The sequence below is a fragment of the Elgaria multicarinata genome, chromosome 11 (assembly GCF_023053635.1).
Source record: "Elgaria multicarinata webbii isolate HBS135686 ecotype San Diego chromosome 11, rElgMul1.1.pri, whole genome shotgun sequence".
In the NCBI taxonomy this organism is placed as follows: domain Eukaryota; kingdom Metazoa; phylum Chordata; class Lepidosauria; order Squamata; family Anguidae; genus Elgaria; species Elgaria multicarinata.
The window spans coordinates 40,477,380-40,500,916 of NC_086181.1; the positions used below are offsets into that span (position 1 = coordinate 40,477,380).

Sequence of the window (23,537 nt, forward strand, 5' to 3'; positions counted from 1 at the left end):
AGGTGCTCAACATATATATTTGTAAGTAAGTGGAATATTACAACACACCACTAATCTAGGGATCTCTTTCCAGGAAAATGCAGCAACCCAGGTGCTTTAAAGTTAACTACCGTATTTTCCGGCGTATAAGACGACTGGGCGTATAAGACGACCCCCAACTTTTGAGAAGATCTTCCTGGGTTAAAAAGTCATCTTATACTGGGCGTATAAGACAACCCCCAACTTTTGAGAAGATTTTCCTGGGTTAAAAAGTAGTCTTATACGCCAGAAAATACAGTACTTAAATGGAATGAGTCTATCAATATAAATACTATGAATGTTAGCAGTGTGGTATTCTATCCATGCTTTGTCAATGGAGTGGTCTTCATGCTGAATGCTGTTATGTTTGCTGCCACCCACTCAGCTATGATTACAGAGGCCCTGGGTTGAAAACACCCACTCCATGTCTGTTTTTGGGTACAGCAGACAAATCCCGATGAATACCCATCTTACCCTTTGTCATTTTGAAGACATTGTGAGTCAGTACAGGAGGAATCTATTGAATTGCCCAACTTGAATGCTGGTGGGAAATTTGAATATAAATCTGAAAGTTGCCTTCAGCTCCATTTCATCACTACTTTGTGGGGGAAATACAGCCCATTAATCACTAGTTAATGAAGTTTTTAAATAATTCTCGCTAGTGTTTGCCAACAGGAGACATAGTTATTTATTTTGAAAACAAATGAAATCCCCATTGCTTGCTGTGGGTGATCTTGAGGGAAACAGATGAGCGGAATGGGAAATGTTGATGAAGCATGATGACATACATTGTCCTTCTTCAACTATTCAGAACTGGTGGGCAAAACACACAAGACAGGCAGAGGGTTATTTACACCTGAAATTGGATTCTGGGGCCTCAAATGTTGGCTTCTGAGCGTCTTTGGAAGTCACATTAAAGGGATCAGATGAGGATATTTTGGTGTTATTTTCTCACCTATGCATTGGTTGTCCTGGATTGTTGAGAAAGAAGGGCACGGGGACATTGCAATGGACTGCAGCACAAATTAAAGGTAGCTCCAGTCTCTGCAAGCTTCAGAACACCATACATTGCACCAGGCGGAAAGGTAAGATGATACAGGCTGGTTTGGATGTAATGCTAAGCCTTTGTTTGGCATTAGAAGAAGTTGAGCCTCCCCCTTGGGCTTGTGGGGCTCCCCTTCCTCTCCTCCACCAGCATGGCTGTAAGGAAGGAGGAGTACAGAAGTATATAGTCAACCATTGTTAGTGGAAACAAGGCAAGCTCAAACCATAATTATGAAGCTGGATCGTTTTCATTTGTTAAGATTGACCATAGTTTAGGGTGCAGATAACATGCTAAACTGCGATTAATCTAAAATGGTAGAAGTTTCTGGACTCTTCTTTATGGTCATAGCAGAGGGGGAGAGGAGAAGGGGGTTCAGGCTAAGTTATGCTCACACATAATGCTAAGCTGCGGTTTAGGTTAACCATAGTTTGCTGCTTTAGCCATGAATTGTCTTGCAGGCAAACCAGCCAACTGGAACTTTACTGTCGTAGGACTCATTGATTTCAGTGGTTCTACTCAAAGTATGACTATATCTTGATCCAACCTCATATGTTTTATTCCATAGATCTTAGCCTGATTTGCAGACGAATAATTCACATCGTAAAAGTGATCCCTGACTCCCCAACAGACTCTTCATGAATGGAGTGTGAAAACCGGTCAGGACTGTTTCATTTCATCATAGTTGGGTTCCCTTACCCCCATGAGCTACGCATCCCATTGTTCCTCTTCTTTTTGTTCATCTACCTGCTGACCTTCTTAGGGAACCTCCTGATCCTCTTGGCTGTGGCGTTCAATCCCCAGTTGCACAAGCCCATGTACTGGTTCCTTTGCCACTTGTCCTTCTTGGACATGACTGTCTCCTCTGTGATAGTACCCAAAGTGATTGCTGGATTTGTAGAAGGAGGAGGGGTCATTTCCTTTGGTGGCTGTGTGACGCAGCTATTCTTCTTTCACTTCTTAGGCTGCACAGAATGTTTCCTCTACACTGTGATGGCCTATGACCGCTTTCTGGCCATTTGCAAGCCTCTCCACTATGGCACCATCATGAACCACAAAGCCTGCCTTTGCCTCTCCTTTGGAACCTGGTTTGGTGGCTCCTTGCACTCCATGATACAGACCACCCTCACTTTCCAATTGCCCTATGGCCATGGGAACAAAGTGGGTTACATCTTCTGCGACATCCCAGCTGTATTGAAACTGGCTTGTGCCAACACAGCGCTCAATGAGATTATGACCTTTGTAGACATTGGCTTCTTGGCCATGACCTGTTTCCTCCTCATTATCACATCCTATGTGTATATCATCTCGGCTATCCTGAGGATCCGTAGTACTGAGGGGCGCCATCGGGCATTCTCCACTTGTGCTGCCCACATGACTGTGGTGGTGACTTACTATGTCCCCCTGGTGTTCATCTATCTGCGGCCAGGGTCCCAGGGTCCATTGGATGGAGTGGTGGCTGTCTTCTACACCACCGTGACCCCACTCCTGAATCCCATCATATATACCTTGAGGAACAACGAGATGAAATGTGCTTTAAGAAAGCTGTGGGGCAGGAAGAGGTCTTCTCCAGTTGAATGACTCACTGTGCACCTAAGAGGATTTCACCAACCATTCATTGTGCTTGTGTACAACATGAACAGGACATTTTGTTGGCATATAATACAACTCTTTCTATTTTCTGATGGGTCCTGAGGACCATTCTATGGTGAGGGTTCTTTTTTTAATTATGAGGATACGTATCACCAACCAACCAACCAACATTAATATGTGTTACATATATAAATATAGTATTACATCCAAATATTATCAGGCAAATTAAGTAGCAACTTAATACATACTTGTAATGTTTATTTGTTGCTCCATCCATCATGGACATATCAACATTACAAATGTATACACCAGCAATACAGGTAAGCATACAAAAACTCTACGATACAAAGAAGTAAAATACAAAAAGATACTAAAGAGGTTTTCATTAGAAGGTGCCCACAAATATGTAAAAATTAGTTTTAATACAAAGAATTAAAATAAGAGACACTAAGAATTTACATTGAAAGGTCCATAAATGTATAAAAGTTAATACTACTGTTACATCAAGGCCTTAGCTGGACCTAAGGTTTATCTTGGGATCATCCCGGGGTCGTCCCTGCCTGCTCCCGGGATATCCTGTGTGTCATTTACATGAACAGGGATGATCCCGGGATAAACCTTAGGTCTAGTTAAGGCCTAAGACTTCATGTTACATTTCATCATTACAGTTCACCATTTTCACCTCTATGAATCTTATTACCTTCCCTCTCAGACAATACCATATATATATTTCAGCATATACCCCAACCCTTATTTTCCCATCTTAATTTCTAGTACAATGTTCCTATTTAGAGCTGTGCAAAAGTGACCTTTCAAAATTCTCCACCCTATACGTGGATAGAGAAATTGGGGGGACAATTCCACTGAATTTCTTCCAGGCGAGGAGAGATTCCCCCATGATTTCTCACAGGTAGGCATCATCATTGGCAATGGTTGGAGAACAGCTTCTCCCTTTTATTTTCCCCTAAGGGTTTTTGGGTGTGTGTGTTTTTGCACTGCCAATGCAAATGGCAACAGCGTCAACTGTGTTGACAGCCTGGCCCCCATTTCTCATACTCCATATACCTAGGATCACCCCAGGGCATTGAAGGGAGGGAATTCAGCCACTGCAAAAACAAAAACCAATGGTGAAGAAAATGTGGAGAAAATTATGAAAAGTGTCATTTTATTTTTAGAGGGCTGGAATAAACCAGATCAGGTCTCCTTCCATTCATATTTGTTCATTCTAACCAGCATTGAGATATTTCTTTGGCATTCCACATCTAGAATACCTAGAGATTTCACTTTGAGGACAATAGTGTCTCCACTTCTGGTTATAAGTTTTCTGTGGACAATTGTCCCATGTGGTTAATGACTGAACTGCAAATGGCAGGTTCTGAGTACAGTACCTTCAGGCCCTGAATTGGCCCAAGATAGCTATTGGATGCTCCTGGACAGGAATGAATGAAAGAGTTCTTCCTGTTCCAGTTGAACCTTCCTGGGCTCTTATGTATTCCTTCACCTTTGGTTCTTCTTCAGTTCTGATGTGATCAGGAAACATGTGATTCCTTTGCTACAACAGCTTCACTGGCCACAGGACGTTTTCTCTCTTATAATCCCTGGATTACTCCCTAGAAAGTCTTACATAATGGATAGGTGTTCATGAAGATCCAAATAATCTTTCATGCTGATTTGCTTTCTTAAAGGTTGGGGGAGGGGGAAGATAGGAGAATTGTGCCTTTAAGAGGAGAAGTTAAGAGGATTAGGAAAACTAGGGTGACCATATGGAATGGAGTAGTACAATATGAGTGATAACACTCAACCACAAAGGTACTAAGAAAGTTTTAAAAATGAATAATTCAAAAGATATCACAAATGTACAAAAGACAGGCATATAGAAAACATTTACAAGATGTTCATCAAACATTCATAATGAAGCCTGCAATAAGTTGGCATCCATTAAACATTCATGACAAGAATTAATGATCTCATAAATATGCGTCTAATAGATAATTTCATAAAGTGTCTAATATAATAAAGTGTCTAATATAATTAACAGTAGTCCGGTACAAGTTCTGTTTCAATAGTTCTTCGTCAGTAGGACGCTGAAAAATGATACAAAAACACCTTACTCAGCATTTGTAACCAATCACATACATTTGTTTGTCATTTACTACATACAAAGCAAGAAAACAGAGTATATTGGCCTCACCAAACAGTTAAAGCTGCAGGAGCCCTGCTCTCTTTTGTAGAGTGACCAGATATAAAAGAGGGCAGGGTCCTGCAGCTTTAAATGTTGTGATGAATAGGGAATTTTACCAGGTGCTGCATGCATACAAAAGCCCCCACCCACCCTAAAAACAATGGACATGAGTAGTGAAAAATGTACCCTTTTGTTATTCAATGCATTTTTTTCAGAATGGAATTGGCCAATTCATTCTCATTGGCTAAGAGACCCGGATGATGAACTGGTAACTTCAGAGTTTAAATCCCTCTGTTCAATAGGGATAATGTATTTGTTTCAGAACAATTTTTCATTTGTTCTGAAACAAAAACATATCCCCTACTGAACAGACAGATTGAAACTCTGGTTCATCATCCAGGCCCTTTCTACACCTAAGGATTATCCTAGGAAAATGGAAGGATTGTCTCTGCCTGCTCCCGGGATCCCCTGTGTGTCATTTGGATGCACAGGGATGATCCAGGGGAAAAAGGCAGGTGTAGAAACAGCCACTGTCTCTTAGCCAATGGGAATTAATCAAGCAGATTCACTGCATTCCTGGTAAAATACCCAGAAGCAACTGTTCTATTTATACTAACTGGCTATGTTCCTCCTGAGAGCAGAACCATATCAGTGCTTTATCAGCCATGTCAGATGAGAAGTAGAGAGCACTGAGATCCTGACCTAAAGAAGGACGTCTTCTTGGGTTGTCTCTGAACACGGTCCTCAATGACCTCAGAGAAGGCTCTCTGAGGTAATCGAGGACCGTGTTCCCAGAGGCCTGTGCTTTTGGCTACACAAATATAGAGAATGGATGCTGAAGAACTGTATCACATTGCAAGCAACGTTGGTATCCATTGTTACACTACACCTCTATCAGAGTGGAGTGTATCTGAATCCAAATCTATGCTTCTATTAAGAATATTCATAATCTGGGATGCTTGGTAGCTGGCTTTTTTTTTTTTAATTTGGAAAGAGTTTAAAATTTTAAAAAAACCACACATTTAAAATAATAATCTGGAAGGCTGTCACATTGCAAAGTGAGGTGCCAACTTCCAGTGCCATCTTTATTTGCAAGACTACTGGTGTCCCAGAGGCGTTCTTAGAAAATAAAAATGGTGAATGGCTCTTCTCCAGCATTTCGTCTGGAAGTGTGTCCCGCGGCCCAGAAAGAAGTAAGCTGGGGTGATGGTAAAGAGGAGGGGCAGGAATCAAGTGGGGACTTTGGTCTGTCCATTGTGTTTGTGTGTATGCTGTGTTTGTTTGCTGGTGTGTGTAGTTTGCCAGGGTGTGTTTATGTGTCTGTGTGCCTGAGCTTTGTGTATCATCATCATCATCATCATCATCATCATCATCATCATCATCATCATCATCCATCATCATCATTATCATCTCTTTTCTCACTCGTGGTGGTTTTCCTAGATGGACATCACGGGCTTTGCCAAGTCATGCTGTCTTTTGCTGATTCAAGAATGTCCTGACTTCATCATCATCATCATCTATTACTGAAGATATATTTAAAACTACCTCTAAGTGTTTCACAAGATACATTATAATATACGTGCATGTATGTATGTGTGTATGTGTGTGGTGTGTTATGCCTGGGTTTAGGGTTGGGTTATTTGACTCTAAGGGCTCATCTACACCAAGAAGGATATTCCACTAGGAAAGCAGTATATAAAAGGCAGGAGCCGCACTACTGCTTTATAGCAGTATTGAAGTGCCCTGACAACTATTGGGTCCCATAAGATATATACCATATACTGCTTTCATATCACTTTTATAGTGTTATATCCTGCTTGGTATAGATCTGTCATGGGCCCCAACAGTTGTCAGTGCACTTCAGTACCACTATAAAGCAGTAGCGTAGATCCTGCAGTGCACTTCAATACCACTTTAAAGCACTTGTGTGGCTCTTGCCTTTTATATACTGCTTTCATACCGCTTTCATAGTGGAATATCCTGCTTGGTGAAGATGAGCCCCAGGTGTCTGAAATGGGCGCTGGAGCAGAAAAGAGAGCTTCAGCTATTGGGTGGTATAAAAATGTAATCAATCAATCAATCAATCAATCAATCAATCAATAAATCAAACTCTGGGTTTAAAGGAGTGGTTTTATCATTTTGAGCTCATACACCACTTCTGCCTTCTTCTTAGCTAAGTTACTTTTCCTTTAGCATCACCAATTTGCTTCAAGGGAAATTAGTGTTTTCTGAAGGATGATGTCCATCATGGCAGCCATTTTGGGAATAGGCAACCCTCATGGCAGCCATTTTGTGAAACCACCTCCAAAACTATGTTGGAATTTCAAATGTGCCCACTGTCCTAAAAAGGTTGGAGACGCTGGAAACAAACTGATAGCAGTAAGAGCCCTTCCCATAAAGATTTTCTGCTCTTCTGAAAACCTTGGTGTCTCCACAAGCAATCTGATTCCTTCTTCTTGTTTCTCGGTTTTGAGTACATTCCTGTGGGCATGCAACACCTGAGTTCACAATCGGAATAATAATAATAATAATAATAATAATAATAATAATAATAATAATAATAATACAACAATTCATGTCCTGCTTGCGGGTTTCCTAAGGGCTTCCATTGTGTGAACAAAATGCTATACTAGATGGACCTTTGGATTGATCCTGTAGGCTCTTCCTAGTTTCTTAATAATAATTTATATTTATAAAAATAGCTGTATACAATTTTCAAAGCATTTAACGTATGTTATCACTGTTATCGTTACAGCAACCTTATTATCTCCAAGTTCCAGATGAAGGGTCTGTGGCTGAAAGAAACGGGCTTGCCTGTCCTTTGGCTGTACCCTTAACCCTACTCTTTTGGTTTGTTTTTCAATCTTGACTTATCCTCTAGTCCTGACTCCTGGTTTCTTCCTATTGAGTTCTGGTTCTTAGCTCACTGGCTCCTGGCTCCTTGCTAGTGCCACCTGGTTCTCTGCTCAAACACTACTGGCTACTTCCAACTGGCTCCTGCATCTCAGCTCACCTAGGACTCACCCACCACCCAGACCTGACAATTCCGTCAGATGGAACCAGACAACCAAACGGAAGTGAATGCATTCCTCCTGAGTGGGCTGCCAAACACAGCACAACTCCCCCTCCTATTCTTCCTCATCTTCTTGGTCATCTACTTACTGACAGTGCTGGGGAACCTTCTTATCCTGTTCACCATCTTGTTTGAACCCCAGCTTCATGGCCTGCCCATGTATTTCTTCCTCTGCAATCTCTCCTTCCTGGACACTTGCCTCTCCTCTGTCACTGTGCCCAAAATCTTGGCCGGTTTCATAGTGTCGAGCTACAGAACCATCTCCTTTGGAGGCTGCGTCATCCAGCTCTATGCTTTCCACTTCCTGGCGAGCACTGAGTGTTTCCTCTATACTGTCATGGCGTACGATCGCTATCTTGCCATCTGCCGTCCCCTGAACTACGCCACACTAATGAATAGGAGGATCTCCTCTGGCCTTGCAGCAAGTACGTGGTTCACTGGTTCCTTCCATGCCGCAATACATACCAGCCTAACTTTCCGACTGTCCTACTGCGGTCCTAACCAAGTTGACTATTTCTTTTGTGACATACCCCCAGTGCTAAAGCTGGCCTGTGCTGACACATCTGTGAACCATACTGTCATATTGTCCAACATTGGTGTGGTGGCCGTTGGATGCTTTGTACTCATATGCATCTCCTACGCCTACATTGCATCCGCCATTTTGAAAATCCAAACCAGGGAAGGGAGACATCGGGCCATCTCCACATGCAGTGCTCACCTTACAGTGGTGCTACTATACTATGTCCCTCCAGTCTTTATATACATGCGCCCATCTTCAAGTGACAGCACCCATGGGACGCTGGCCGTGTTCTACACCATCATCACTCCAATGTTGAACCCATTCATCTACACACTGAGGAACAAGGAAGTGAAAAGAGCTTTGAGGAAACTGTTTGATAGGCACATTGTTTCTCAAGATAGATAGGATGGGCAGTTGAACAGACGAACTAGATAAGCAGCAATAGCGATGATTTTCTGTTTCTATGTCAGAGACACAGAGCTCATGGAGCCTACTGGAAACAGAGGAGAGAATTGTTAAATTGACCCTGTTCAAATATCACACTGAGCCACAATGGTTAAACATTTTGAGCTAAACATGTTGTGTGAACCAAGGCTTTAGCATTTCATATGGACCATTCCTAACCATGGTGGCTACATAACCATTGCTTAAACATGCTCACTAACCAATTACTGCAAAAGGGTTAGCGGCCTAACCATGGCTTAGCATATTGTCTGAACAGGCCCATTGAGGAGATTAGTGGTGTACTGCAATTGCTCCCTCTTGTACCTAGATGTTCAGTTGGGCCCATGACCAGCTATCCTTTATGCTTTCAAAAATATTGCTCAGAGCCAGCAATCTGTCTAAGATGGTATGGCTAGAGAGTCTAGTATTTACCTTTAGATAGCTTCTGGTAGGATCTCAATGTCGTATCTGTACTGGCTGCTTGCTGTTTTAAATTTGTAATTTTGCATTGCTGCTGTTTTTATCTGGTTGAGCTTTTATATTGTATGTTGTGCTATGGTTTTATACTTTTGTTTTATACTTCGAATGTTTTAATTTTTGTGAACCGCCCAGAGAGCTCCGGCTATTGGGCGGTATAGAAATGTAATAAATAAATAAATAAATAAATAAATAAATAAATAAATAAATATTCGTGAGGGCTAATCCTTTCACATTGCGAGAACACATAACCAAGGTTATTGGAGTATAACCAGAATATAGGCAGGATTAATGTGAGCTCAGTAAATATATCTGAACTGTAAAGCTCCCAATTGAGAACCTCAACACAGGCAGAAGGTGCTGCACAAAAGCCTGCTCCCTGCCCAGCTGGAATGGCTTGGGGAGGGGGCGGCTTTTGCAAATGGGGAGGAGGAGGAAAAAAGATGCTACACATGCAATGGCACATGGACAGCATAAGGTGTGGGTGGGGCAGATCCTATAAAGGCCTGCCCTGCCGAAGCTCGGCCTCTTTCGCTTCTCGGCTCCCACCCTCCCTCCCTTTAACTAGTATGGGAGTAGCCAGTCACCTCCTTTGGAGGAGGGGATGAGTAGGAATTTTTACCTGCTAGGTTTTTGCCTACTCCATACTGGAAAATGATTACCAGAGGGTGAAAAAATAAATAAGTGAATCAGTTTGGTTGACAGGGGTGTGTGGGAATTTGAACGTTATTACAGTAGGGATGGTGGGCCCTCTGGCACCTTGTGGTGATTGGCATATCCGGAGGTCCTGCTCCTCGGGGCTTTGCAGCTTCATGTCAGGATATGGTGTGCCTTTGGGGACCCTCCTGTCTCATCTAGTCGGAGCTCTGCAGCCCTGAGTGGGGGTGACGCAGGCTATATACACTGAAGTGTAGCTTGAATAAGGAGCCGGGTTTACCTGACCCCTGTGTTCAATGGAGTGGCTCGTCCTTATTGGCAGCCTAGGTGCCTGAAGAAAGGGTACAATGGATTCCTGCACTTTCAAATGCAGATCCAGGGAGGAGTGAAGTTCCCTTATTTAAATAAAGAGGCCCTAGTTTTATCCCAAGCTCTGGTGTCTGTGTCGTTATTCCTTGCTTCCTTCTCCTCTTGCAAGGCCATTACGATCAAGACCACAAAGTGATCTTGATAGGCTGGAGTGCTGGGCTGAAAACAACAGAATGAAATTTAATAGGGATAAATGCCAAGTTCTACATTTAGGAAATAGAGACCAAATGCACAGTTACAAGATGGGGGATACTTGGCTCAGCAATACTACAAATGAGCAGGATCTTGGAATTGTTGTAGATTGCAAACTGAATATGAGCCAACAGTGCGATATGGCTGTAAGAAAGGCAAATGCTATTTTGGGCTGCATTAATAGAAGTATAGCTTCCAAATCACATGAGGTAGTGGTTCTTCTTTATTCGGCCCTGGTTAGGCCTCATCTAGATTATTGCGTCCAGTTCTGGGCTCCACAATTCAAGAAGGATGCAGACAAGCTGGAGCGTGTTCAGAGGAGGGCAACCAGGATGATCAGGGGTCTGGAAACAAAGCCCTATGAATAGAGACTGAAAGAACTGGGCATGTTTAGCCTGGAGAAGAGAAGATTGAGGGGAGACATGATAGCACTCTTCAAATACTTAAAAGGTTGTCACACGGAGGAGGGCCAGGATCTCTTCTCGATCCTCCCAGAGTGCAGGATGCGGAATAACGGGCTCAAGTTAAAGGAAGCCAGATTCCAGCTGGACATCAGGAAAAACTTCCTGACTGTTAGAGCAGTACAACAATGGAATCAGTGACCTAGGGAGGTGGTGGGCTCTCCCACACTAGAGGCCTTCAAGAGGCAGCTGGACAAGCATCTGTCAGGGATGCTTTAGGGTGGATTCCTGCATTGAGCAGGAGGTTGGACTCGATGGCCTTGTAGGCCCCTTCCAACTCTGCTATTCTATCATTAATGATTCCAATGGAGATCCCAATGCCTGTAGTGATGTAAGCCTTATAACCTAGCTTTGTAGTTTCTTGCTGCAATTATTTCCCTGTAGTGTTTTGCTTTCTTGTGAAATTTCCTCTTCACCACAACAGTTAAAGCTGCAGGTGCCCTGCCCTCTTTTAAATCTGGTCACTCTAGTATAGCTCCTACAGCTTTAACTGTTGTGATAAAGAGGGAATTTTACCAGGTTCTCCATACATACAAATGACACCTGCTGAAATTCCCTTTTCTATGCAACTGTTAAAGATACAGGAGCCTTGTCCTCCTTTTCATATGGTCACCCTAGTGTAGATGAGCCCATAGTGAGTGGGTGGATGAGCAGAGATGACTACCGGCATTAAGCTGAAATTGGATATGCATCTCCTAGGTTATAGTCTTTGTTTTTGCAACAACGTGTGTACGTTTAGATGTGTGTGTGTGTGTGTGTGTTTTCAAGTGGGAGGACTCGTGCCTCTGGGATAGGGTGGAATGATGTATCTAAATAGACAGATACAATTCAGAAGACCTAAACCAGAGGAGATGACATATCTGTGTTGATGGATTGTAGCTGCCATAGCAATGGTGTTTGTATTTACCTAGCTATGTGTATTTTTTCAGCTTGTAATATTGGGCTGCATTTTGAATTGAGTATCACCATATCCTGGAAAAGTTCTCTCCGGGCCCGACAGATAAATCAAGGCTTTGGGCATGCTCATATCACAAAGGAGTCGACAGCATGCATTCATTTGTAAAATATGCCCCAAACTGCTTTCTTTTGAAAAATGCACACAAACATCTTTTAGTTACTGTGAGAAGAATGTGTACTGTACATTTCGAAGATGCACCCCATTGATTTGTACATTACAAAAATATGTATGAAAATATGCATAGATTTTACTTTAAAACCAAAAACAAAACATAACTTGCAATCTAATAGGTCTGGAGGCAGAATGAGAGTCGAGATGGAATTAATTTCCCCCCTACTATGGCTGAATTTTGCTGATTCACTCATCGCTGGGCAAGGCTCATTGGCATGGGTTTGGGGAGCTCCTTTGGACCCCATCAGACTCCCGGTGATGTGATAAGGAACGCAGTGGTGTTTCCAGATTCCAGATGTGGGCTTGGAAAAAGCTACGACCTTCTAGAAAGCAGCCCGATATTCCCCATTGAGCCACATGTCATCCACACTTCATCAGAGTGTATCATTTCAAATTGTGGGTGACAGATGGACCACTTGGGAACAGTTCTTCACCCCATAAAAACAAACTCCTTACACGTACAAAGCTCGCATATCAGGGGAAAGGTTGTTGGTTTGCCTTTACATGTACATATCAGTTTTTCTTTGTGTAAGAAGTTTCTTACGCAGTGAAGCACTGAAACATTTCAAACCCAACTTAGGCCATGGCTAGATGACGCACATGACGCACAGGCCATCCCAGGAGCAGGGAGGGATGATCCCTCTCTTGGCTTTGGATATTGCCCTACCCTTTCCCCCCTACTTTTCCATGGTCTTCGGATGATCCAGGCATTGCGGGTTGTCCTGGCTCCTTGTGAGTAACCGTGAGGAGTCGGGAACCAGGCATGGGGCACAGAGCTCCTCAGGAGCTCTGTGCCCATCAGGGATGCACTCCTTTTCCTTTAAAAAAAAAAATCCAAAATGGTGGCCATAATGTCGCACGCTGTGTGTAGGCGAGGGCGACAATCTCATGATCATAAAATTGTGAGATTGTCGCTCTCCTACTCCCTCATCTAGCCATGGCCGTACAGCCTGAGAGGGTACGTCCCTTGAATGGATATGTTAGAGAGGGCTCATTGGTTGTAGCTGTGGAGGGTGTCATTCCTACAGTCACTCCACAACCACATCAAATAAGCCAGCAGCATCCCTGAGAGAACTTAGGCGCTAATTCCCTAGCATGCCACACTCCATATGTTTCTGGTAGGCCATTTGGTTTTGAAATGTTACATGATACACTTTCTCCTGTCCTCAGCATCTGTTCTCCAGCCCAGCTCAGCTCTTCAACAGACATCCACTGGGACCAGAAGTCCATGTGGTGCAGGGCACTAATGAAGCCAATAGAATGACCTCTGATTTAGTGTAATTTAACACTGAATTCACGGGTGCCTGCGACAAGGTTTCAATTCATGGCAACCAGACACCTGTCCCCTCTCATATAATGGTTGCTACCTTATTAGTGTGTAATTGCCCCAAAGGGAATTGCAAGAGTTTTAACTGTTTTGATTTGGCTCTGGCTCAACTCCATTTCTGCCCAGCCAGAAATTGCATGGTGCGTTGAATTCCCACTGTGGCACCCGGAGCGTTAGCGCGCTCAGAGATTTCATCTAACTAGATGCTGGGAGACTCTAATTATGGACGCTCCTTAATTAGCCGGTGGGGAATTGCATGATCCTAAAGGCGTTAGTGGTGAAGGAGACAATTAAAGATTCAGCAAAGTTAAGAGCTGGGGGACCCTGGGTGTGCTCTCTAATGAACTCCATGGAGGATCAGAAGTTAACATGGAAACAGTTTGCCGTAGCAACTGGGAAAATACGAGTTGAAGTAGAATAGTTGCTGAAGGCATCTGCTGTAATATATCTGGTGTCAGGCACTTGAATGCCTAACTGTCGGCAATGTTAGCTTAATACTATAAATGTGTATCTGCTCCAGTACTGTGTGTGGCATTGACATTGTGTGATTTGTATTTGTTTATTAGGGTTATTTTTAAAAACAACAACAACAACTTATATACTGCATATAAACTTAAAAATCGTATACAAGTTGTAAACAACAGACAACATGGCGTAAACAGAAAGGATAATAACATTCACATAATTAACAGTGCAGTCCTATACATATCTTCTCAAATGTAAGCCCCACTGAATTCTCATAAAATAAGGAAGAAAGAAAATGTACAAGAAAAACAACAAAATCGGTGACCCTGTTCAGACAACACGCTAAGCCATGGTGGTTATGCATTTTGAGCTAGCATTATGGCTTACCGTGTTGCGTGAACCATGATTTAGCATGTAGTGTGAACCATTCCTAACCATGGTGGGTATATATAACCATGGTTAAACATACTCACTAACCATTTGCTGCAAAAGGTTTAGTGGCCTAACCATGGCTTAGCATGTTGTCGGAACAGGCCCATTGTCCTATAACTATTAAAAAAGGAAGTCAGCGCAGAACCCTAGACTATATAGCTGAGGTGTTGAACCTGTTTTAGGCCAAGTGGCGAATTCTGCTTTGGAGAAGGTCTCGGGGGCTGCGTCCCAGTGGTGAGAGGGGGCAAAAATTGCCATTTTGTAAGATAACACTCATAACACTCTCAAATTCCACATTTAAGCAGCCACTCATATTTCCTGTACATGTTCTTCTTATTTTATGTGAATTCAGTGGGGCTTACATTTGAGAAGACATGTATAGGACTGCACTGTTAATTATGTGAATTTTATTATCCTTTCTGTTTACGCTATGTTGTCTGTTGTTTACAGCTTGTATATGATTTTTAAGTTTATATATAGTATATAAGTTTTTTTTAAAGTTAATTTGTTTCCTTTGGTAGTTAAGTGAACCCTAATCATCCTTTCCACATTTGCACATGTTGATATATATTGACATATATCAGTTTGAAGCAGATTGGGCCCCAAATCTTTTCAGGGCCTAGCAATACTCCTGCCATGAAGGCTGAACTTCTCGCTTGCAACTGAGAGCAAACAGCAAGATGCGGAAGTGGAAAATTTGTTGCATTTAGGGACATTCTATCTTTGTTTCTCTTTTTCTGGGAGAAATTCTGAATACCCAAAGTACCTTCCTTCTAGGGTGTTGTAGTTTTTTCAACTCAAGGGCCTAATTCCATTTTGGAGAAGCTGTGTGTGTGTGTGTGTGGGGGTTACCCACTAGCACATTACCCAGTAGCACATTCCAGTGGTGGGTGGTGTCAAGGGAAGAAGGGGGTAGGTGAGAGCAAATTCTTCTTCTTCATCTTCATCTTCATCATCATCATCATCATCATCATCATCACCATCATCATAGATTACTGCAATGCGCTCTACGTGGGGCTGCCTTTGAAGACAGTTTGGAAGCTGCAGCTTGTGCAAAATGCAGCGGCCAGATTGATAACTGGGACCAGAAGGTTTGAGCATATAAGACACACTCTGGCCCACTTGCATTGGCTGCCTGTATGTTTTTCAGCCCGATTCAAGGTGCTGGATTTAACCTATAAAGCCTTACATGGCTTGGGACCACAATACCTGATGGAACGCCTCTCCCGACATGAACCTACCCGAACACTACATTCAACATCAGTATTTATTACTGATCTGGTTGCAAAATTTGCCTTAGCTGCAAGTAAGTTGAGAGCTAGGCACCAAGACTCCCAACAAGTTTCATAATGGAGATTTTGTTCTGATATATGTACTGATCTAGTTCCCCGCGCACAAGTTCTTAATATAGGTTAATGTGATTTTTATTTTTATATTCCATTTGTGTTCATTATTATTTTTTCACTTTAAATTGTCCATTTTTAACTTATTTATTTTAGCTTATCTTTTCACTTGTTTTTATGATGTCGAATTGTGATGGCTTATCGCTTTTAGCAATAAAGATTTCATTCAATATGATTAAAATCGGAGGACAAATGATGTAGGATCAAGCCAACAATGACTACCAATCATGGTGTTTATATATTACCCACTATCAACAGCCTGGAGCACATGAGTGGAGAGGTCCTATTGTGCTCCTATCCTGCTTGTGAGATTTCTACAGAGATATGGTTAGCTATTGTGGGAACAGAATACTGGACTAGGCAAGCCTTGGGTCCAATCTAGCAGGGCTATCCTTCATGCCCTTGATCTGGAAAAACTCCTGTACTGTTTTTGGTGAGGCGGAGGCTGAATGAGGAAAGTATTAAGCCTTCTATACCTTCAAGTACTCCTCTCCTCCTTAACCTATCAGCCCTCTTGCTCTTTGTGGTGTCAGGAGGCTTCCTTCCGGTTCACCGAGTCTAGTAGAGTGAGACACATGTGAATTATGACCGAGGTTTCCTGCCCTTGGAGACTCAGCATCAACCATCACTTCTGGCTTCCACAGAAATATTTGATGGCAGCAGTGGAGATGTCCCCGTCATGGGCTTTGCTGCTGCTGCTGTCAATAGCTTTCAGGGGTAGGTGTTGAGCATTTTGTTATTTCTGACTCTCTCTCTCTGTGCACATTTTGAAACTAGTGGCACTAAGTCTTATTTATTTATTTATTTATTTATTTATTACATTTATATCCCACCTTTTTTTCTCCAAGGTACCCAAGGCGGCGTACATAATCCTCCTCCTCTCCATGTTATCTTCACAACAACAACCATGTGGAATAGGTTGGGCTGAGAGTCTGTGATGGGTCCAAAGTCACCCGGTGGGTTTCCATGGCCGAGGGGGGGGGGACTAGAACCCAGATCTTCTAACTCCCAGTCCAATACTTTAGCCACTACACCACACTGGCTCTCTTATGGAATATCAGTGACATCCTCAGTATTTGGAAGATATGAAACTGAAGGGCGTTTCACTGATTTGGGAGGTCTGCATATTGGCTCAGTTGCTGTCCAAAAGGTCCTTTCAATGCATTGCATTCTTGTATGTCTCCCGAATGCAGCAGTCAAATGCCAACTGCTGCTGGGTTGTTGGTTTTTTTTGGTAGCATCCTTTCTTTCTTTGAAAATATTTTATTGCCAGTCAGGGAGGTGCGGAAGGTCTAGCGGGGTCCATGGCTTTTCCCGGCTGCTCGCTTAGTCGCGAGTAGCCAGGAGAAGCCACGGACTGGGCTCCATAGGAACGCTGTGCCCATCGGGCCGGGGGGGGGGAAATCATGGACGGGGGGCCGCGGAGGGGGCAACAGACATGATGAGCAGGCAGTGAGAAGCCAACATTCTTCCGAAGGAGAGAGCACTGACAGGCTAGCTGATCCTAGGGTGCGCCGCAGGCTAAAACGGGCAGAGCGAAAGGAAGGCGAGAGAAAGTCGGCCCAACTTGCATCATTCCAAAAGCTGGCTCAGAACTAGCCTCTCTGAAGTTAACATGTTTTGGGAAAAGGCTTTCTGTTCTCCTTGAAACGACAATTTGCATAGTTTTGCCTAGGGAGAAGGTTCCAAGAGATTAGACCCTCTTCAGGTGGGAAGAGATGTTTATTGCTTTAATAAAGCTTTGTGGATTACTTAGCAGGCCTCGTTTTTTCTCTCCTAAGAAGGAAGGATTCCCCTCCCCCCAAAGAAACACGACAATAAGTTGGTATACATCCCTTGCCCTTCTATGCCTGGATCCCCATTTGAGAGCCTGGTTCCTTTAAAGGTGCTTCATATTATTGTTTGTACCAGAGTTACCTGCGTTGGTTGATGGCCACCAGCTCAGCCTTGTCTTATGACCTTGGAGGAATATGTAATAACATGGGTTGCTGAAGGTAGTCCATGTGGCCCTCAAGTACATAAGTCCCCAGAAACTTGCTCACAGTGAGCTTTGACGCAGACCCGGATGGTGGAAGAGTTCTCCTGGAGCTCCCAACTACAGAATGGGGAAGTAAGTTTTCTAGCTCAGTATTACGTGTTTGTTTGTATCTTTTTGTCTTCTATGGAATAAAATCTTAGACTTCTATCCACTTGTGTGCTTATTCCTTCTGAATCCTAAAAGAACCTTTGCCTCTTGGCAAAAGAGTTGTCCATTCATTCCTCTCCTCACTGCCATCTAACCCATCTCTTATCCCATTGTCCTCTCTACAGAAGGGAGTGTTGGAAGGTCAGTGACCCAAATGGGAGGTCCCATGACTGTCACCCAGGGAGACCCGATCTCTCTCAAATGTACCTATGAATCGTCAGGCCTAACCTATCCATTCTGGTACATCCAGTCCCCTGGACAGCCTCCCAAGTTCTTCCTGAGGAATTTCGGAGTGGAGATTTCAGATGAGGGCCTCTGCCAAGGGTTCAGATCCAAGCATGATAAGAACCAGAGGACCTTCAAGATGGAGAAACCCAACAGCCGGCTGAGTGACTCTTCGGTCTATCTCTGTGCTGTGAGCTACACAGTGAGAACGGCTGGCAGAAAAGCAGAACGAAAACACGGAATGGAAAATTTGCAAAGCAGAAGAGGGTCATTCACAATATATTCAGGGGTTTAGGCAGCAATCTCATGCATGCTTCCCAGGAGCAGAGCAGAGCTGAGCTGAAATTTCTCAGAAGTCATTTATTTTTCTCAGATCATAAGAAGAGAATAAGAAGAGCCATGCTGGATCAGACCAAGGGTCCATCTCAGAGAATTTCTGAGATCATTCTCTTTCTCACTCTCCTAGAAAATGGCTACTGTGAAGAATTTTATCCAAATATTCTCCACTATTTTTATCCACCATTCCACACATACGTACAATGCCCTGGAGGATGCTAGGTCCAGGGTGTTGTGAAGGGTGCAAGATGGTGGCCATAAGCTGTACTACAGACACCGCTAAAGATGACCCCCCCCCCCCCGGTGAGGCCAGGCATAGGGCCAGTGGAAGCTGGTGGCTCCTCCTTCATTGGGGCAGTGAATCTGCTCTCAGTTTCAGCCAGCACCAGCCAGAATTCTAAAAGAGTTATCCAAAGAGCTGAAACCTATCCCTAAATGGATTCAGGACCTTGGATAGTTCTTTGTAGAATTCTGACTGAAACCCAGAGCAGATTTACCACCCCACTTAAATAGGAGCCACCAGGTGCCTCTAGCCCCAACCCTGAGAAAGAGTTAAATAATATATTCTGCCCCTAGGGAAAAAATGGAACTCTTGAGAGACAGATTAGGAATATGGGTGGGCCCGATTTGGCCAACAAGCATGAGGTTTGACACCTCTACTTTATGAGCTCAGAGGAAGAAAAAAAAAAGCAGAGCAACTCCACTCAGAGAGGTCTTCCAAAGGCCCCTCTGTCCACCCACCTCTATTGCTTTCCCATCTAATAGTGGATAAGACCACAACTATCCTTCAGTCAGCAGAACCGAAGGAAGGGTTCTCAGTTTATTTCCCAGCTGGTGCAGGACATTCTGAGATCATCCTGAAGAATTGCCTGTCTCCACATGTGCCTGCCCATAAATTAAGATCCTGAGCAAAGGCCCTCCTCCAGGTTTTCCCATGAGCCAGAGAGTCCCTCTCTGTGATCTAAATCATGCATGTTCTTCTCCACTAGATGGTACTAAGGAGCCATCCTTTCTCAGAAGAAGGTAGAAGTTCGCTAGCAGAGATTTGCTAGCACCCCGACCCTGTTAAGATAATGCAAAGATTTTTCTTCTGCCCTGACAGATGAGAGCAAGCAGCAGCAGCAAACTCAAGTGGAGAATTCCTTGAGTCTGGGGGAAGGAAGACCCTTTGTTTCTTTTGCCAGGCATTGCTAAGCCATTTCATAGGGGAAAACACCTGTCCCAAAAAGGAGAAGCACTCAGCATCTCCTTCAGAATGGTCTTAAGAACTTGGCTGGCTCAGCAGAGGCCTCTCTTTGGGCTACTCTTCCTAGGTAAGTGCAGCAATCCACAGAGAAAATCTTAGTTGCTCTCAGTGAGAAAGGATCATAGAAATCATAGAATAGTAGAGTTGGAAGGGGCCTATAAGGCCATCGAGTCTAACCCCCTGCTCAATGCAGGAATCCACCTTAAAGCATTCCTGACAGATGGCTGTCCAGCTGCCTCTTGAAGGCCTCTAGTGCGGGAGAGCCCACAACCTCCCTAGGTAACGGATTCCATTGTCGTACTGCTCTAACAGTCAGGAAGTTTTTCCTGATGTCTAGCCGGAATCTGACTTCCTGTAACTTGAGCTGGGTAATGCCATTCTCCCACCCATGCTATTAATCAACCGATGGATGGACTGATGGAAAGATGAGAGGAAATCAGAGCAAGCCAAATGGAAGATGCTTTGATGCTTATTCTGGTTTTATTCTTTTTCAAACTTTTAAATGATTTTTAAAACAAAACATTGTTTTATTGTATTTTTGTGTGAACTGCCAATAGAGCTTTGGTTATTGGGTGGTATAAAATTGTAATAGATAATAATAATAATAATAATAATAATAATAATAATAATAATTATTGAAGCAGCTTAAGGGAGGGAAGGAGAAACCATGGCTTAGACTAAACCTCTTTGCATGTTTAAGTCTAAAGAATGAAAGGGCAAAAAATATACTCCGCTGATTACAAAGTAGGCACTCATCTTCTGTTGTACAAACTGGATGAAGGAGGAGATATAAGAATTGATTACTAGCCAGAATAATAACAGGTAGACCGGGTGTGGGTGTGGGTGGGGAATCTATGCATGTGAAATAATTGATTGGCATTTCCGAAAATTGTGTTCAGAGTAAAGTAAAATGATTTTATTTAACCGACCAGGATAGAAAAGTGGGCAGAAAGTTATACCTACCTGGAAGAGAGAGAGAGAGAGAGAGAGAGAGAGAGAGAGAGCGAGGAGGGAGGTGGAGAGGGAGAGAAAGAGATCTCTGTGTCTGCGTGTCTACAAATTTCCCACATTTGTAGAGGCAGCTGGACAACCATCTGTCAGGTATGCTTTAAGGTGGAGTCCTGCATTGAGCAGGGGGTTGGACTCGATGGCCTTATAGGCCCCTTCCATAGACTCAAAGAATAGTAGAGTTGGAAGGGGCCTAAAAGGCCATTGAGTCTAACCCCCCGCTCAGTGCAGGAATCCACCCTACAGATGGGTGGATGGTTGTCCAGATGCCTCTTGAATGCCTCTAGTGTGGGAGAGCCCACACTGGAGTCCAACTCTACTATTCTATGATTCTACTTTTTGCAGATTAAATTTGGTTTCATGTTTTGGAACCAAACTGACCATTTACTTTTAATTATGTCTCCCTGCAGTCAGTATCTCAGAATCTCAAGTGACTCAGGTACCGTCATCGCAGGATGTCCAGGAAGGGGAGCAGTTCACGATTATCTGCAGCAACTCTGCTTCCTACAGTTACTTCTATTGGTATCTCCAGCTGCCTAGCACAGCACCCTCCCTTCTCCTGACAATTGCCTCCGAAAAAAATGTCACTAACAAATCCTTCACCGCAGAATACCTGGAGCAGGGGACAAAAAGCCGTCTACATCTCTCTGGTGCTCAGGTCCAAAATTCAGGAACCTACTTCTGTGCCGTGGGAGCACAGTGATACAGGAAGAGGCAGCCCCCCTACCAAAACCTCAGCTCTTTTTAGGCTTGATGAGCTACCTTTACTCTATGACAGGGATGGAGCATGTGTGGCCCTCCAGATGTTGAGCTTGTCTACAAGAGGCATTTACTATTACTCATGACTCCTTACTCACTGTTCTTCATGGGTTCTTTAGACTACGTTGTGATCCCCCAGTTTCTCTTCTAGTTTAAAGCACACTTCATTGGGACTTTTTGGAGTGGGGTTATTATTCTGAAAGCAAAAGAAACGGTCTTTTCCTAATTCTGTATTTGTGCTATTCTGCTACAGCACAACAGCACCACCTAGAGGTGATATGGTGGAAAAGCTGGAAAGGAAATGTGTGCGAGACCTAGCTCAGGCAGGCAGAACTGTTTTGGGGTGGGAGCCTAGTTTGCTCCCCCCACCTGGATGAGGTCAGGATGTGTGCCCCTGACCCTCCCATAATGTCATAGTTGTGGCCCTGTCCCCTGAATCCCCCTTATTTTGTTGTGGCAAAGGTTAGAGCCATGGTTGAAGGTGTCTTCTGAACACAGCCTGGCTTTCTGGCTTAACTACTGTGATTAAAGCCATGGTTTAAGGTGTCTTCTGAACGGGGCCTATGACACTCACTCTGACTGGCTCTGACTACAGACACTCCTATTTAAAGCTCTGCCCCCTCATACTCTCCACCAATCAGTCACCAGTGCACCAATGTTCCATTCACTCTCTCTCCCCTCCCCCTTACTCACTTACCATATTCACTCTATGTAATTAACATTGACAACAATACCATATATATAGCTGATATACCCAGCATTGCTCGGGCTCCCTAAGATATATGTCTGTGAGGTAGTCATCTTAAAGTAGTAGGCCGGTGCTAGGCCTGTGAGTTAACTTTTAAACAAATTAAATCCATTTCTTTTTTTTCCCTCTCTCACCCTCATGACAACCCTGCAAGGTAGGCTGGTGCTAGACCTGTGAGGTAACTTTAAAACAAATTAAATTTGTTTCTTTATTTTCTCTCTCACCCCTGAACATGGGGGTGTTGGAGAGGGGGTGCCAACATGATTTTACTTGTCCCCACAGGAAACAAAAACTACAACTCCCAGCATGCCTTTTGCTACAGTGACGACTTGCTCAATGGGAGTCCTGTCACTGAGGATCATGGGAAGTAAAGTCTGGCTGAGCCAGTCCAGGCTGCACTGTGCAATCGGTGCCCGTAATGAGGGAGCCAGCTGGCTGACTGACTAATAGTTAACTATGGTTGTTGCCGTTGATGACAGCCCAGGACCTGTGCCCTCCTCCCCTACTGCTGCCAATGGTGCCTAGCGACATGTGACCAAGGATGGAGAGCCACTTCCAGATGATGGCTGCCAAAGACTGCTAAGTCTTTCCTCCCACCCAAGGCATGCTGGGAGTTGTAGGTGTAAGCCTAGGTCTCTGCATAACGTGTTAATCTTTGAACACTATCTGAGGTGTGCTTGGAGACAACTGGAGTGTGGGCCTTCTTAGTTGTGGCACCCTGCTCATGGATTCTTTTTCCCCCAGGCAGGCTTGCCTAGTGACTGCATTAATGGCTTTTAAGTGCCAAGTGAGATGATGATGATGATGACGACGATTAATTTTCCAGGGTTTTTGACTTGATGAGATTTTTTAATGCTTTTTTTGCCTGTCATAACTAAACTACAACATTCCAGGACAGATGCAGGAATTAATTAAGTTTATGATTGTTTATGACAAACCTGATTATACCATTGAATCAGAAGAGCGAATGGAGGAATGACTGATAGCTGAAGCTAGAATGGAATGGTGGTCAGGGTTAGTTGCAGTTGGAGAAAGTCAGGAAGAAGGAGAACGAAGACAGTTTGTGAGAAGTCAGGAAAGTGGGAGTTATGCATTTCCCAGGTGCCTCTAGAATAGGCCTTGTCAGGCTTCTACCAAAGACCCACAGCCCAGCAGGGCCCTACTGACAACAGACTTCTGGGTGTTCCTTTTCTTTACCATGGCAACCTGCTTATTCACCTGCTTCTGTCTCTGGCCTGAACTCTAA

General features: G+C 43.6%; 2 protein-coding genes and 1 gene segment (V, D, J or C); all 3 read left to right on the plus strand.

Annotated features, from left to right (window-relative positions):
• Positions 1-1,702: 1,702 nt before the first annotated feature.
• On the plus strand, positions 1,703-2,641 carry LOC134405853 (olfactory receptor 10G6-like). Its single transcript, XM_063137107.1, has one exon. It carries the CDS (start codon positions 1,703-1,705, stop codon positions 2,639-2,641), a length of 939 nt encoding a protein of 312 aa, XP_062993177.1.
• A 5,247-nt stretch (positions 2,642-7,888) lies between these two features.
• LOC134406150 (olfactory receptor 10S1-like) lies at positions 7,889-8,833 on the plus strand. The gene has a single exon (XM_063137435.1). It carries the CDS (start codon positions 7,889-7,891, stop codon positions 8,831-8,833), a length of 945 nt encoding a protein of 314 aa, XP_062993505.1.
• A 4,022-nt stretch (positions 8,834-12,855) lies between these two features.
• On the plus strand, positions 12,856-19,677 carry LOC134405854 (T cell receptor alpha variable 18-like). The segment is given in 4 exon segments: positions 12,856-12,876; positions 16,506-16,560; positions 18,095-18,396; positions 19,633-19,677. Coding segments are annotated over 4 exon segments (423 nt in total).
• The last annotated feature ends 3,860 nt before the right edge of the window (positions 19,678-23,537 follow it).